The sequence below is a fragment of the Puma concolor genome, chromosome E4 (assembly GCF_028749965.1).
Source record: "Puma concolor isolate L17-30 chromosome E4, mPumCon1.1.hap2, whole genome shotgun sequence".
Lineage (NCBI taxonomy): Eukaryota > Metazoa > Chordata > Mammalia > Carnivora > Felidae > Puma > Puma concolor.
The window spans coordinates 43325994-43340896 of record NC_141683.1 but is presented as its reverse complement, the minus strand read 5'-3'; the positions used below and the strand labels follow the sequence as shown (position 1 = coordinate 43340896).

At 46.5% G+C, this 14903-nt stretch overlaps 2 protein-coding genes across 2 annotated transcripts in view; one reads left to right on the top strand and one right to left on the bottom strand.

Annotated features, from left to right (window-relative positions):
• The window catches only part of CACNA1E (calcium voltage-gated channel subunit alpha1 E), a 660165-nt gene that overhangs the window by 458101 nt on the left and 187161 nt on the right, over positions 1 to 14903 (bottom strand). The window lies entirely within an intron of this gene.
• On the top strand, positions 2360 to 14652 carry LOC147572626 (uncharacterized). Its single transcript, XM_086694636.1, has 4 exons — positions 2360 to 2633; positions 10354 to 10502; positions 11145 to 11195; positions 14433 to 14652. The coding sequence occupies exons 1-4, from the start codon at positions 2527 to 2529 to the stop codon at positions 14552 to 14554; spliced, it is 429 nt and encodes a 142-aa protein (XP_086550762.1). The 5' UTR covers positions 2360 to 2526; the 3' UTR covers positions 14555 to 14652.

Genomic DNA, 14903 nt, shown 5'->3' with positions numbered 1-14903 from the left:
ATTGATGTGAAATGATAGTTCATGATGAATAAATCAGCCGTAACACACAGCTCTGCAATAGCCAGATTCCCCACTCAGCAACACTCCTCCTGCAAAACAGAATATTCACATTTAACCCATTGCAAGAAAGCAGCTGTCCAGGCTTTTCTGAGTAATCTCCATGGAAGGACAAGCCTGAATGTTCCTTAGTTCATTGGATCACCAGCCTACAATAACAAAGCTCTTTCTACTATCCAAAATAAGTCCCTCTGCAGCCTTGTAAACTCTCATAAGATTACACATTGAATACGATTTCACCAGATACTCTTTAAAATGTTCCTTTATACACTGGAAGAGAAATCATTACAAACCCCATTGTTACATCTTGCAGCAAAACAAAACTGAGTTGTTTCTGCACGCTTCCAAGGTCTTAGCTAAGTCAGAAATAGCTCCTGACCACCGAACAGGAGTAGTTGGTAAAACCCACTCCAAACAAAAAAAAGGCTACTTCCACCTAGTCCCCCTCAAAATCTGAGGAGTGTTAACACTGCTCTGAAGAAGACATGGCATCCTCCACACAGACAGCGAGCCTCCATCAGACACAGTCCGGTCTGTTTCTATAGCCAGCACTCTCCTGTTCTCGTGAAAGGCATGTCAGGTCTCTCTACTCTGCCTCCCCTCCCCGTATACTCATCAGATGACCAGACCTTTGCTTTCTCACCAACAGAACCCTCCAGTAGCAAATCTCTTACTCCCTTGCATGGCAAATGTCAGTAGCCCACCACCATTTCCTCTGCCCACAATGAAAGAGCAGCAGGAAAAAAATCCCTCAGGGAGCAGACATGATCTCCCTGCGGCCCTCATTCATAACTCCAAGAGGCAGAGATTCCAGGTTTGGTGTCAAACCAGTGTGGGCCCCCCAGGCTCCCTCAGGGGCTGGGCATCTAAACACCAAATATCCACAGCATCTCAATACCAAATGTCATTCAGATGTTTGGGGGTTAACCCATATAGCTTTGAAATCTAGGAAAAACCAGATACTCTTTTATTGGCCTCAAATTGAACAGTGATGGGTTAGGCAGGGCTGAATTTCCCTGTAGAGCAGGCGGAGGTTTCCTTTGGGCAATACCCAGGCAATCCTATCCATGAATTACCATCATTGGCCTACTCCTACTGAGCTCACACAGGGTGCCTGGCAGCATCCCTTACTTCCAAACAAGAAAAATAAAAGTAGGGAAACATGAACAGAAGTCTGTCCCCACTACAGAGGCTAGTGGCCCAGGACAAGGATGCAGGCACCAGTTCGACTCACCAGGGAACCCAAAAAGAGTCAGAATTATGCATCTACTTCAGTTTTCTCATATGGAGGTGGGAAGAAGTAGTGGCTTTGATGTTTAGAAGTCCCCAAAGTGCCTGATAGAGGACTTCTGAGCATAGCAATGTGAGGTCACGCCCATTCCCGAGGGCTGTGAGCCACGCAAGAGTGGGCTTAGCTCCATCAGCCACGGCTCCCAGAGACTTTCCCCAGCCCATCTTTCTGCTCATTGAGCTGTTGGGGTTCATCCAAGAACAAGAACAAGAGTAAAGACTCCTTTCTAACAGTGGGTGGGTGAGGAAGCAGCAGGTGGAAAGGGAGGAGGGGAACAGCTTCAATGGAAACAAATACATTTGCTGCTAAAACAGGCAAAGAGGATGCCTGGGAGAGGGCAGGTCCAATTACTGGTAAAATAATCAGAAATAAATAGTCATTTACCCAAGTACAACTTCTCCATACCCTCTAACTGAGCTTCTTTGCTGCACTGGTTATATTTAGAACCTATTTAAGCAACCACTTATTTTGTCTACTGGAGCCAAAGAATATTCTAAGGGCTCCTACCAGGGCTTGGGAGGAGGGAGGAGGAAGGGACAAGGGTGTAAAGAAGTTAGCCTTCCCCCACTTCAAGCCCCAGGATGAGGAAACTCCCAGGGTACAGCAGGAGCCCACCCTGGCAGGAACAGAGTACAGCAGAGGAGCCTGGAACAGCCTCAGAGATGGCTCTGGCTCTGAAGCTGGTGGCAGAGGGGTCTAAATAAGGCTGAGGCCTGCAGGCTCCAAGTCTCTTCTGGTAGCAAGGCCTGGTGACAGATGGTGCAGAGGCCAGGGCATGCATGTTTTCTAGGGAGGGCACGGTGCTGGGGTGGGTCCAGCCACTAAGGGACAAGGTCAGACCAGGAGTCCATCAAGCATCATTGTGTCCCAAGCACTAGGCACAAAGCCATAGGTTAAACTAGGGAAAGAGGAGATGGTGTGGATTAGATAGAGAGCAAATAGATGATATAGGAGCCACCTTCTATGAGGTCACAATCAACCTAGACACACGCATACGCACACATACACAACTGGAAAGCAACAGCCAGGGAATAGGTGGCTAGAGAGAGTCCCACCACCCTTCTCCATCCCTATGTCCTCATGCTCCACTTCTCAACAGTTCAAGGAAAGTAACTCAGCCATCACACCTCCAAGCCATCTAGGACATTCCCTATACATCCGCCCACAGGAGCAACCACATGAGTCAAGGAAGTCACATGTTGGCCATGTACCAAGACCAACCAAGCATTTTCAACGTGCCCGCTCCCACTGGCACCAGGCACCACACAGGCCTGGGGATGCAAAGGTGAGAAGACTTTCACAGCCTTGGCATTTTACAGCATAGCAACCCTGCTCACATCCAAAGTACGCATACTTAGATAAAGACCTAAGCTTAGGATTCCTGCCCCAAATCCTCACTTTGCTTTTCCCCCAGGGCACCTTTTAAAATAACCACGTAGAGTTGAGAGAAGTTAGTGACTTCCACCCCAACTTTGTTATAAGTAACAAATGCTTGCTAGCCTGCTCTCTATCTCCTGCTCACTGGTGACCCAGGACAGAGGGCTCATTGCAGCCCCTAACCCCCTGGTTTCTGGGATCTGGAAGTAATAAATCTTGTGACATGAATTCCTTTATGTGGGTGTATTGAAACTGCACCTTTAACCAATACAATCCTGGTGGGAGGGATGGTTCACTTCCCCCAAGTGAGACCTTGGATGCGAAGAGAGCTACCTACCTACCCTGGGTGGGTAACTTGTGCCTTCTCACACAGCAGGTCATAATATGCATATTCTTAATTCACACCAGCTCTAGCTTCTCAACATATCTACCTGTACCTCCTTTTGTAGGGCTCACAGGTTGGCAGGTTGTCCTAAAAGCATTATCTTAACCACAGCACAGTAGGGTTAGCTCAGGTTATCAGTCCACATCTCACCAGAAACACCTGAGAGCTCTCCCCACAATATGGATTATGTAATAGGACCCCATCCGAGGTACATCTGGTTGTGGACGTGGGAAGAGATGCCCCGTCAACATAAGGTACAAGAGGGGTTCTGCAGAAAAGGAGAGGGGGAAATAAGCCACTAAAACAACACGGCATGAAATTTTGGATCACAAAGTAGTGTGGACATTGTCTTATAAAGTGGGTTCTCAGTGCCCTGATGGCTTGCCTCACAGTCCCCCATCCCTGATGTCTTCATACTTGGCAATGCCTTCTGTCAATTTAGCTTTAACCTCCTCTGTCCTCCAGCAACTGTCAAGCAGTTACTGGTCTGTAAACAAGCATTGTGGTTGGGAGCTCTCTTTTAAAGGAAGCCTTCAAGGTGGATTTAATTTCTAATCATTAGTAAAATAAGCATCATAGGATGTCCAGGGCTCCAAGTCCCCACACCATGCCTCATGTAACCCCCACCTCCACCCTGTGAGGTAGGTCTCATTATTTTTCCACACTTTTCAGATGAGGAAACTGATAGGGAAAGGAGAATAATCTTGCCTAAGGTCACCAGCTGGTGTGTGGCAGGGTCCGGATTCGAACCCAAGCAGTCAGGGCCTGGTCCAGCTTAACCACCCCATTGGGCTCTTTCCCCTAAGGACTAGTCTACTTTGTCAAGTGCACCCCTTCCTCTGTGGTTTTTCTCCCAGTGAGACTTCTCTCTCCTCATGGAGCAGGGCGCCATGAGACCCTGGTCATCTTTCTTCACACAACTGAACACACTTCCTGGGAGTCTTGCACAGAAGGTTGTAAGATCCAGAACCTCATTTGTTAATACCATTCACTAGGCTTTAGGTTAGCCATATTTATTTTTCTGTTTGGGGTTCTTCATGGACAAATCTTCCTTTTCCCCTCTTCCCTCTTCCTCTTTCCAGAAAGGAATGTGAGCTGCCCTGTCCTCCTACACCCTATCGATTAGACCCTCTCCTCCCCAGAACCCTGTGAGGCAGCCAGCGCCTTACAGCTCTTTCCGTCTCACTCTATGAAAACCTACTCTTGGGGTGGCTTCAGCCACATCTTCCACAGCAAAGCTCTAACTATACCTGCGGCACAGCATCCCTCTAAAGAAACAGGCTGAGGGGCACCTGGGCGGCTCAGGTGCTTAAGCATCTGACTTCAGCCTACGGCATAATCTCCCCGTTCCCCGAGTTCGAGCCCTGCATCCGGCTCTGTGCTGACAGCTCAGAGCCTGGAGCCTGTTTCAGATTCTCTCTGAATCTGCCCTCTCTCCCTCTTTGCCCCTTCCCCATTCACACTCTGTCTCTCTCAAAAATAAACATAGAAAAGAAAGAAAGAAAGAAAGAAAGAAAGAAAGAAAGAAAGAAAGAAAGAAAGAAAGAAAGAAAGAAAGAAGGAAAGAAAGAAAGAAAGAAAGAAAGAAAGAAAGAAAGAAAGAAAGAAAGAAAGAAAGAAAGAAAGACTGAAATACAGACAACCCAAACCACAGGAAGGGATCTCTACTTATAACCTTTCTGACCCAGGAAGGTCTGGATTTTGATGAGGTCGATTCCCAGGGCCCCAAAACCTGTTCATTCATTCCTTCAGATCTTCTCTCAAAATTTACCTTCTCATTAAGGGCTTCCCTGAGAGCCTAATTTAAATAGCAACTCCTCCCTTGTGCTCCCTGTACTGCTGCCTGGGTTTCTCCACAGCACTTATCAACATAGATACTATGGATTTAACCTATTTATTTTGTTTATGTTCTGTCTGTCTCTATGCCCAGAACATGCCTGGGACAGAGCAGATATTCAATACACATTTCACTCACTTATTCATTGAGTAAACACTGATTGAGTGCCTACTATGTGGCAAGCACATTACAGTGGACATTGGTTTAAAAAAAGAAAAGATTACTCTTCTTTACTTACTCATCTTACAGTCTGATATGGAGATAAATATTAAATGTAAATAATAAAAAATTAAGTAAAATTCCAATTTCTGTGTAGCAGAAGGACCAAGTCCTCCAGGGCAGTTAGACAACACTCAGGAGCTCAGGGCAGTGGCTATTTATCAAATATGTATAATAATATTTCATTGTTGACAACTCAATATAGCAGTACTGGTGCATACAAATTATCAACTAATAGTCAAGGAATCTCTTCCAACTTCTTGCCTATAAATAAGGATAGCCTTTTTTCCTACAGCCTTCCAATGCCTTCCTTCCTTAGTATGGTGGCCACAAATTTGACAAATAGGACACTCCTCTATCAAAACATAGTCTCCACCCCTAGCCTTGAATCTGGATGAATGGTTTTGTGACTGCTTTCATCAACAGAATGCACTGGAAATAATACAGTGCTAGTTTCTGAGCCCCTGCCTTGAGACATTGACAATTTCTAATTCTTCTCTCATGGAATATTCAATCTGGAAATCCTGAGCTTCCACGCTGGAAGCTCAGCCACCTTTAGACAGCTTTCTTGGAGAGTCTGAGCTGAGCCTGGACTTCCAGCCATCTCCACCAAGGTGACAGATGTGTGAGTGAAGCCTCCTTGGGTTCTCCAGGGAAGCCCCTCTGCAAACAAATACAACTAGTCACCTGAGTCAACCCTACACAGAACAGAAGAACTGCCCAGCTAAGCCCTGGCCAAATTTATGACCAACGAAACAGTGAAATATTTGTTGTTTTAAGCTACTAAGTTTGAAGGTCATTTGTCATGCAACAATACGCGACCATAACATGATGGATCTCATCTTTCCTCACTCAGTGCTATTTCTAGAAGCTCTCACCTCTCCCTTGGTTTCAGTTATCATACATGGGCTGAGGATCCAATTCTGCATATACTGCCCTGCTCTGTTGCATGTGTTGAGACCAGTGTAATCCCTTCTGGAATATCCCACCAGTATCTCAGAATCTTTCCTGAAAAGTGGGCTGCACCTCTTATGTTTCCTATATAAGCAAATAAGGCCATTTTCTTGCCCATAAATGAAGCCCAGGTATCAACCTCTATTCCTCCTTCTTCATTCTCCACATCTTCCAAGTCCTATCACTTCTACTCTTTTAACATTTCAAATATCTTCTCTCCTCTCCATCCCCACTGCTGAGACCTTAGTCTATCCCACCAATGTCTGTTGTCCAGATGACTACAATAGCCCCTAAACTGGAGTCCCTACTAACAAATCTTAACCCCTCCCCAAATCATCCCCCACACTAGAGCCAGAGTGATTTTTCTAAAATAATAGTAACTGAAAATCTAATCTTGTCACTCCCATGTTTAAACCTGTTCATGACCCATTGCCCTAATGCTCCATCCAAAGGACCTATGCTTGGTTCACCCCCATCTCTTTCCACCCCCATCCCTCTCCTACCACTACATTCTTGCCAGACTGCTTCTGATTTCCCAAACACATCATGCTTTCTCTCTCTCTGCAGAGTTTATTCATATGTTTTTCCCTCTATCTGGAATGTTCTCCTCTCCGTTTTACTTGACTAATGCCAAATTAGTCTTTCAGACTTTAGAATAGGCATGACTTCCTCCAGAAAGCCACCCTTGACTCTCTCAATACCAGGTTTTGTGCTCTCAGATTACCCAGCACTCAGGCCTGTAGTAGCCTACAGGCCACTCTACTATGATTGCCATTCTTAACTGTTAATCCCACTACACAAAAGCTACTTAGGGCCAAGCTTGTGGTATGACCAAGCTTGTACCAAGGCTTGTGGTATACCCACAGCCTGACCCATAGTAGACTCCCATTAAATGCTTGTGGGATATATAAATAAAGGCCTATTGCAGGACCCCAGAGAAATGATATACCACATGCCCTTCTAGGTTAGTGGAGGAAGCCATCAGTTCATCAAAAGCCAAACAGTGGCCATCTCATTAATTCCCAATATGTATAGCTGGCAATGACCTGCATTAGATAGAGCAGGCATTGGCACAGCCAATAATCAGCAGTTGTCCAGAAGCCAAGGCAGAATGATAGAAGCCCCCCTTGAAGGGGACATTCAGGGTCAATCCAAGACCCTGTCCTGCCCTCCCTCAGATCCTGGGTGGCACCAACCCATCTGTTCATCTTCCCTGGCCCACACTTAGCTCCATTCCCCAACCCAATCAGAAAGAAAGTCTTGGGGTGCCTGAGTGGCTCAGTTGGTTGAGTGTTCGACTTTTGATTTTGGCTCAAGTCATGATCCCAGGGTCATGACATCAAGCCTGCATCAAGCCCTGTGTCGGGCTCCACACTGAGCATGTGTGGAGCCTGCTTGGGATTCTCTCTCTCTCCCTCTGACTCCCTCCCTGGCTCATGCACTCGCTCACTCGCTCTCTCTCCCAAAAATAAAAAACAATTAAAGAGAAAGTCTTTTTTTTTTTATTTTTTTTAAGATTTATTTATTTTTAAGAGACAGAGCATGAGCAGTGGGGGGGCAGAGAGAGAGGGAGACACAGAATCCAAAGCAGGTTCCAGGCTCTGAGCTGTCAGCACAGAGCCTGACACAGGGCTCGAACTCACAAACCGCAAGATCATGACTTGAGCCAAAGCTGGATGCTCACCTGACTGGAGCCACCCAGGCACCCCAGAAAGTCTTATTTTAACAGGCTTACCAACCCAAGTCCTATATTGAGACAGATCAGTGACAGCAGACCTTGGCACAGTCCCCCAGGAGCTTGCAGCCAAGACCCCTCACCCTCTAATCATAACCACCACCTCCACCCACAGCCCAGTGAGCAATTTAGCTGATGCCTACAAATTGCACTGCCACATCTTTGATCTATTTCTTTCCTTTCAGCACCTTAAGATGAGATAGATGCTAACAAGTGGCAGAGGAGGCGGTGAAGAGGGAGACCAATGCATTAATTATTCAAATTTATTCTTGTTTAACTTCAGGAATAATAAAAAGAAATTCAATATTTCTGAAAAGACTGTCTAGGTAGGAGACCTTAACGTTTCTTTGACAGATCTAGGAAATACAGTATTCTCTTATTTACTTAATCTTGTCTCATATAATTATTTAAGTCCATAAATTCTTAAAATCTAACCATAAGTAACTCAGAACTGAAGTCAGCAAAGGACCCTGTTAATGCCAATGGAAGTCCCAACCCTCTGCCACCCTCTGCCACCCCCACTCACATGGACACCATCATTTCCCACTGCTCTGTGCCCTTTTACCCTGTGTCCTTTTACCCTGTGTCAGGAGGCTTTCTGTTAAAAACACAAAGAGTTGGGGCGCCTGGGTGGCGCAGTCGGTTAAGCGTCCGACTTCAGCCAGGTCACGATCTCGCGGTCCGTGAGTTCGAGCCCCGCGTCGGGCTCTGGGCTGATGGCTCAGAGCCTGGAGCCTGCTTCTGATTCTGTGTCTCCCTCTCTCTCTGCCCCCCCCCCCATTCATGCTCTGTCTCTCTCTGTCCCCAAAATAAATAAACGTTGAAAAAAAAAATTTAAAAAAAAATAAAAAAAAATAAAAAATAAAAACACAAAGAGTTGATAAAGCTGAAAGGCCCAGGGTTTCTGCCACCACAAACTGCTCATCCCTCCATCCTGCTGGTCAAATTCTCTCTGGGAATAACAGGATTAAGATGTAATGAAAAATTAAAATATCATAGCTGCAGATGGCCTCAAGTATTTTTACCAGTGCTTACTGGGGCTTCAACCAAGCCCCAACAATCATCTACTCCAGAAGCTGGTATGTGGATCCTGCCTCACTCCTCCCCCCAACTCCTTTACAAGCACATCTGTGGTAGGCGGAATAATAGGCCCCAAATATGTCCACACTCTAATATTCCCAGGGCCTGTGGATGTTGCCTTATATGGCAAAAGGGACTTTGCAGATGTGATTACGGATCTTGAGATGGGTAGATATCCAGAATTATCTGGGTAGGCCCCCATGCAATGACAAGCATCCTTATAAAAAAGAGGCAAAGGGATACTGGACCCAGAAGGCAAGAAAGAAGAAAGCAATGTGACCACAGAAATAGAAATCAGGGTGATGCAACCACGGCTAAGGAATGCCAGTAGCCACCAAAGCCAGAAGAGGCAAGGAACAGATTCTTCTCTAGAGCTTCCAGAAGGAGCTTGGCCCTGACAGCACCTTGATTTTGGCTCCATGATACTGATTTATGACTTCTTCCAAAATTATAAGAGAATAAATTTCTGTTTCTTACCATACACTGAGTGCATGGTAATTGGATACAACTGCCACCATAAAAAAAAAAAAAAAAAAAAAAAAAAAAAAGACAGATACAACATCCAAATCAGTCTTTCTCCATAGTAGAAACCCAAAGTTCTGCAATTCCCAGGAACTTGAAGCCATATTCCTCAATCTTGAAGAGTCCAGGGTACCCGCCATGTTCCATGACATACACATGGACCCTGAACACTTTTTGTGGACCTTGGGACCTTAGCACTGGGAGTTGCCCAGGCTGAAACCCCATGCTTTGCTCACCCCTGTATAAACCACCACCCCTTCAACCTTAACTCCATCACTGTTCATGAGTGAGGAATCCAGACACATCAATCCTCCTTCAATTATTCTGAAGTTCCCTGCCACTCCCTCTAGCTGGAATTCTGCTCCTCCTGCTCTCCAAGTGGCTGGCTCCTTCCTCAGATCTAAACTAAAATGATTCTTAGAGAATCCTTTCCTAACACAGCATCAAAAAGAGTTCTCCTCCTGGTTTTTCTCTGCCATCCTCCTGTTTGCTTTCTTCACAGGATTTACCACCTTTTATAATTATTTATTTGCTTTTTTTTTTTAATTTGGGGTTACCTCCCTCCCACAATGCAGGGGTTTGCATTTGTCCTGTTCCCTCCTATATCCTCAGCACCAACACAGTGCCTGGTAAATGGTAGGCACCTAATAAATACTTGTCAAATTACTTAGTTAATCCCTTAACTGCAGACGTTAGGGATGAAAAAAATGGGGATATATGAGGCAAAGGAGGTAGGAGGGCATATCCAACCATTTCCAAGTATGAGTCATGGGGGATGGCCCTGTTGAGAAAGAAGCCCAGTCTGAATGGCTAACAGTGTGTGTGCTCACTGACCCTTGCTTGTTCTGACTGTGCCTTTCTATACTTCCTCTCTCCCCTTTCCACCATCCTTCAAGGTCCATCAGTCCCCAAGGGGTCCCCCCAAGGTCCTCTTCCAGCACCTTCAGCCTGTCTCCTACAGCCTCAGCCATGCCTGCAAAGACCCCAGCAACTTCATCCCGTGCAGAATGGGGCCACCGTGAGAACAAGGACTTACATGCTCAAGGTTGGCCTCACAGGCTCTCTGGACTGGCAGACTACCCTCTTCCCTAGCTAGATTTGTATAATTCCTAAGGCTGCGTCCACTTCCTGATTTGCCTGTTAGCCCCTGTCCTGCTCCAATCCAGATAGCTGTCCAACCACAGGACCCACGGCATCTGTACATACTCACCTCTACCTGATAAGCATGGCACCATCTAGAAACTCTTGCTGTAATATCCCCACTCATCAGATGCTCTTGGGCCCAGTTCAGAACCCCTTTGGGCACTGATGTGAAATGTTGATCACTTCCACTCAGGAACCAAGGAGTGTTTTCAGCCTGACTGATGGAAGATCAAGAGAAGAAGAATATCACATACATGAGTTTTCCAAAATTAAAATGGAGAATAGGGCCTTTGGGAAGGCTGTCTGGATAATTAAAGCATTAATTCAGCCTCTGGTTTGCCTGAGAGCAACAGGCTTCTGAGAGCTCCATTAAATCTCTCCCAATAAATACTGATGGCTCTGAGGCGGTCTTCCGGCCAGGGTGCAGAGTCATAAAAGACACCTTCCCTCCCTGTCTCTACCTGTCATCCTTGAGGAAATATCCAGAGGTGATAAAGTCAGGGAGTTGAGGGTCTTCACTCAAAATGTCCCTCTTCAAAGTTAGGGCTGGAAGGTCTGGAAAGAACTATGCACCAGGAAACCAAGGTGGAAAAAGGTAAGTGACTTGCTTAAGGTCACACAGCTGTTGGTAAGAAAGAGTGGAGGGGCGCCTGGGTGGCTCAGTCGGTTAAGCGGCCAACTTCAGCTCAGATCATGATCTCACGGTCCATGAGTTCGAGCCCCACGTCGGGCTCTGTGCTGACAGCTCAGAGCCTGGAGCCTGTTTCAGATTCTGTGTCTCCCTCTCTCTGACCCTCCCCTGTCTCTGTCTCTCTCTGTCTCTCCCTGTCTCAAAAATAAATAAAACGTTAAAAAAGAAAGAAAGAAAGAAAGAAAGAAAGAAAGAGAGAAAGAAAGAAAGAAAGAGTGGAGACCAGTATTCAAATGTCTTGCTATCAGGATAATACCTATTCCAACCTTGTTACATCACACACTTCTTGGAGCTTCATCAATAAAACCCCCACACACATGCACGCATACACACACACACACACACACACACACACACACACACACATACACGCACCCACAAGCCCGCACATGTGTGAATCCTTTCTACACAAGCTGTCTCCCCAATGTCACTCAATAACTACATGCTTTTGTTCAAGATGCTCCCTGACCTTGGAGCCCTTACACCTTCACTGCCATCCCAATTTCACCCATCCTTGAGGCCTTAGTTCAAGACCACTCTTCTCCACTGTCTTCCCTTTTAATATCCTTCATTCCCTTCTTTGAACAACTCTAGCACTTGGACGTTAGCCCTGAATTCTACCCTGTTTCATATGGTGCAGAGCTGTTTCACCTCGTATTCTGAACCAAGACAGCAAATTTCATGCAGATTTTCTCTCAGCAGCCCCCTACCCAACCTCCCCACCCGCAGCCCAGCACACATTGAGAGCACCATCACTGTCTGCTCCTTGAAAATCAGGGATTCAAGGCCAGTCCAGGTTTTGTTGCCTTCTGCAGCCTTGGATAAGCCCCATAGTAGACCTGTGTCTCCACCCCCACCCAAACAATGGACATGTACTCAACCAAGGACCAACTTTATTCCACATTATGATGTCTCTCTGCACCTTCTAACAGCCAGCCCAGTCCTGCCACATCCTTGCTTTCTCTGCATGTCCCCCAAAGCACCCCCAGGATACTGCTGTCTAAGGAACTCCATTACAGCACATTCAACAACTGCCTTGCTTCCCTGCCCATATTCTGTGTTCTCTCTGGATCTGCCCTAGAGATGAAAAGGAGCAGTGTGGCTGGTGTGAAGAGCACTGGATGGGGAGCTCTGGGCTGGGTCCCGGGTTTTGTTCCACTCCCCACTCCTGCCTGCCTGACAGGGGTGCGGAGTGGAACAAAGGGGACCAGTGCCACATGCCCTTGTTCACTCACTGTGGGTTCTTGTCTGTTAAATGAGGGTGTTACAGGTCACTGCTGCTCCCTAAAGGTTCACTGCCCTATACTTTTTAAAGTCTTAATTAGACAGCAATGTCTCTGTGCACAAATGACAAGCAGAGCAGCTGAGAGCACAACGTAGCTTTAAAAGTCTGAGGTATGGAAGAAGAGCAGGAGGAAAATAAGCCCTTTTCCTGGAAATCTGGCTTGCTTTTCCCAGAAGAGAATGTGCAGTAAACACTAGAAGGCACGGAAACCTCTGAGGCAACAATACACCCACCTGATACACACACACTCGATCACCACCGCACACAGCTTCCCAGGAGCGTGGCAATGGTTAATTAGATCTGTGGCCCAGCAACTTGTATCAAGGCTCATCACTAAGACAGTAACAAGCAGAACTGCTATTAAACAAACCACACTGGCCCTCTAAGTCAGCTCCTCAGGTAACAGATGTTTTCTTTGACTGTAAAAGGAGGGATGAGGAGGAATGAACTAGATGTGGGGAACCTCACAGGAGGCTCAGATGCGGGGAACCCTCACAGACTTTAGGTTTGGAAGTCCCACATTATATATGACCCTTGCTTTCCTCTGGTGATTAACTGTGCCCAAATATGACCCTTCATCTCCACTAAAGGCCATCCTATCTGCCTAGACCCCAGACGATAGCTTAGTGCTGGGGCACATTAACACCCCCACCCCCAAAACAAATGACTTCAAGGAACAGGGTTGAGTCCATTGCTACAACTGTCATGCCAACTGGTCACTTTAAAACTACAAGTCACCAGGTAGAAGGCATCTGGAGAAGATGACCCTGCCCATCTCCTTCCCATACTCCAACCCCCACAGACGTCCATATCAATGACCAGACTGTGGCAATCCCAAGGTATGATCCAGGGGTGCCTGGGTGGCTCAGTCAGTTAAGCATCCAACCCTTGATCTCGGTTCAGGTTGTGATCTCACGGTTTGTGCAATCAAGCCCCGAGTTGGGCTCTGGGCTGACAGCATGGAACCTACTTGGGATTCTCTCTCTCCCTCTCTCTCTCAGCCCCTCCCATCCCTCAAAATAAATAAATACACTTTAAAAACAAAACAAAACAAAACAAAACAAAGGCGTGATCCAGCAGAAAGTCGGCCCACCTCAATAGTGCCCAAATGTCCCCTACCAGTCACCTGAGCAGGTGAGGGTACAGAGCTCAGCTCACATCCTAGCCCAGGTTGGCCCCGGATGGGCTCTCCCAGGGATTGCTTTTGTGCTCCTGACTGTAAGGGGGGCAGCCACCTCTGCACTAGCACCCTAAGGTGAAATGTCATGCAGTGTCAAGTGCCTTTTATGTTTCCAGCTGGGATATTATTTCTTGACAAGAAGGGAAAATATTTATGATCTTAAAACACTCTGACTGGAATCCCCACAGAGCACAATAAGGGGAAAAGCCCTTTGTGGAAGGGGCCACTCCCAGCCCCACCTAACAGGCGGAGGCCCTTTTGCTGTCTGTAACTCTGTCACCAGGGAAAGCAGACACCATCATTGAGTTCAGATTGCCACTGGCCCCACAAATGACTGAAGCAAAATGAATTAAGGCCTGAGCCTGGGAAGCCCCGGAGTCACAAATGGAGGAGAATCAGGTGCAGAAGTAGGTACAGATCCTATTACCTACCATCCCTGAACCTGTGAGTTTTTAGTATGGGGTTGGAGATGAAGGAAGGGCTCTGAATTTGGATGGGAGCCTTCTTGAAGAGGAAGCCTGTCTGCCTTACCATGCAAAAGCAAGCCACACATTATTCATGGCAAAAACACCAAACGACCATCTGGGGATGGGAGGAATGAAGAAAAAACAAAGAAGAGAAGAATTGCAAATATATTCTTATTTTATTGTTTACTCCTCATTTTGTATCTCTTCAGCTTGGGAAGATTCTGGGACCTTCTGGCTTCATGAAAAATCATGCTTTACAGATAAGGAGACCAGTCCTAATAGAAATCAGGTGAGAGGTGAAATAAGCCTATGGGATGCTTCACTTCTGTGACCTTGGTGAATGTGCAGGAAGGTGGTGGCCATTCTTCAAAGACAAGGGATCCGAATAAAGGAATGTGCGAGAACAAAGATTTCCTTATTCCTAACTAAGCAATTTCCTTATTCCTAATAAAGCAATGCTAGGATTTTCCTATTAAGTGCTGTGGTCCTCCCTGATTAGCCCAGGACATTCAAGCAACAAGTATTTCTTGTGTGCCTGGCTCCATTCTCAGCAAGTCTATAAGGAACTCTATACGCCAGGCGTAGGGCAGGCTGCCCTCAGAGTGCCCTGCCCAGGGTTTGTTTCCATAAAAGGACTTCCCTGAAGGTCCAAACAGTGGTCCTGTGACAGGTGGGGACAA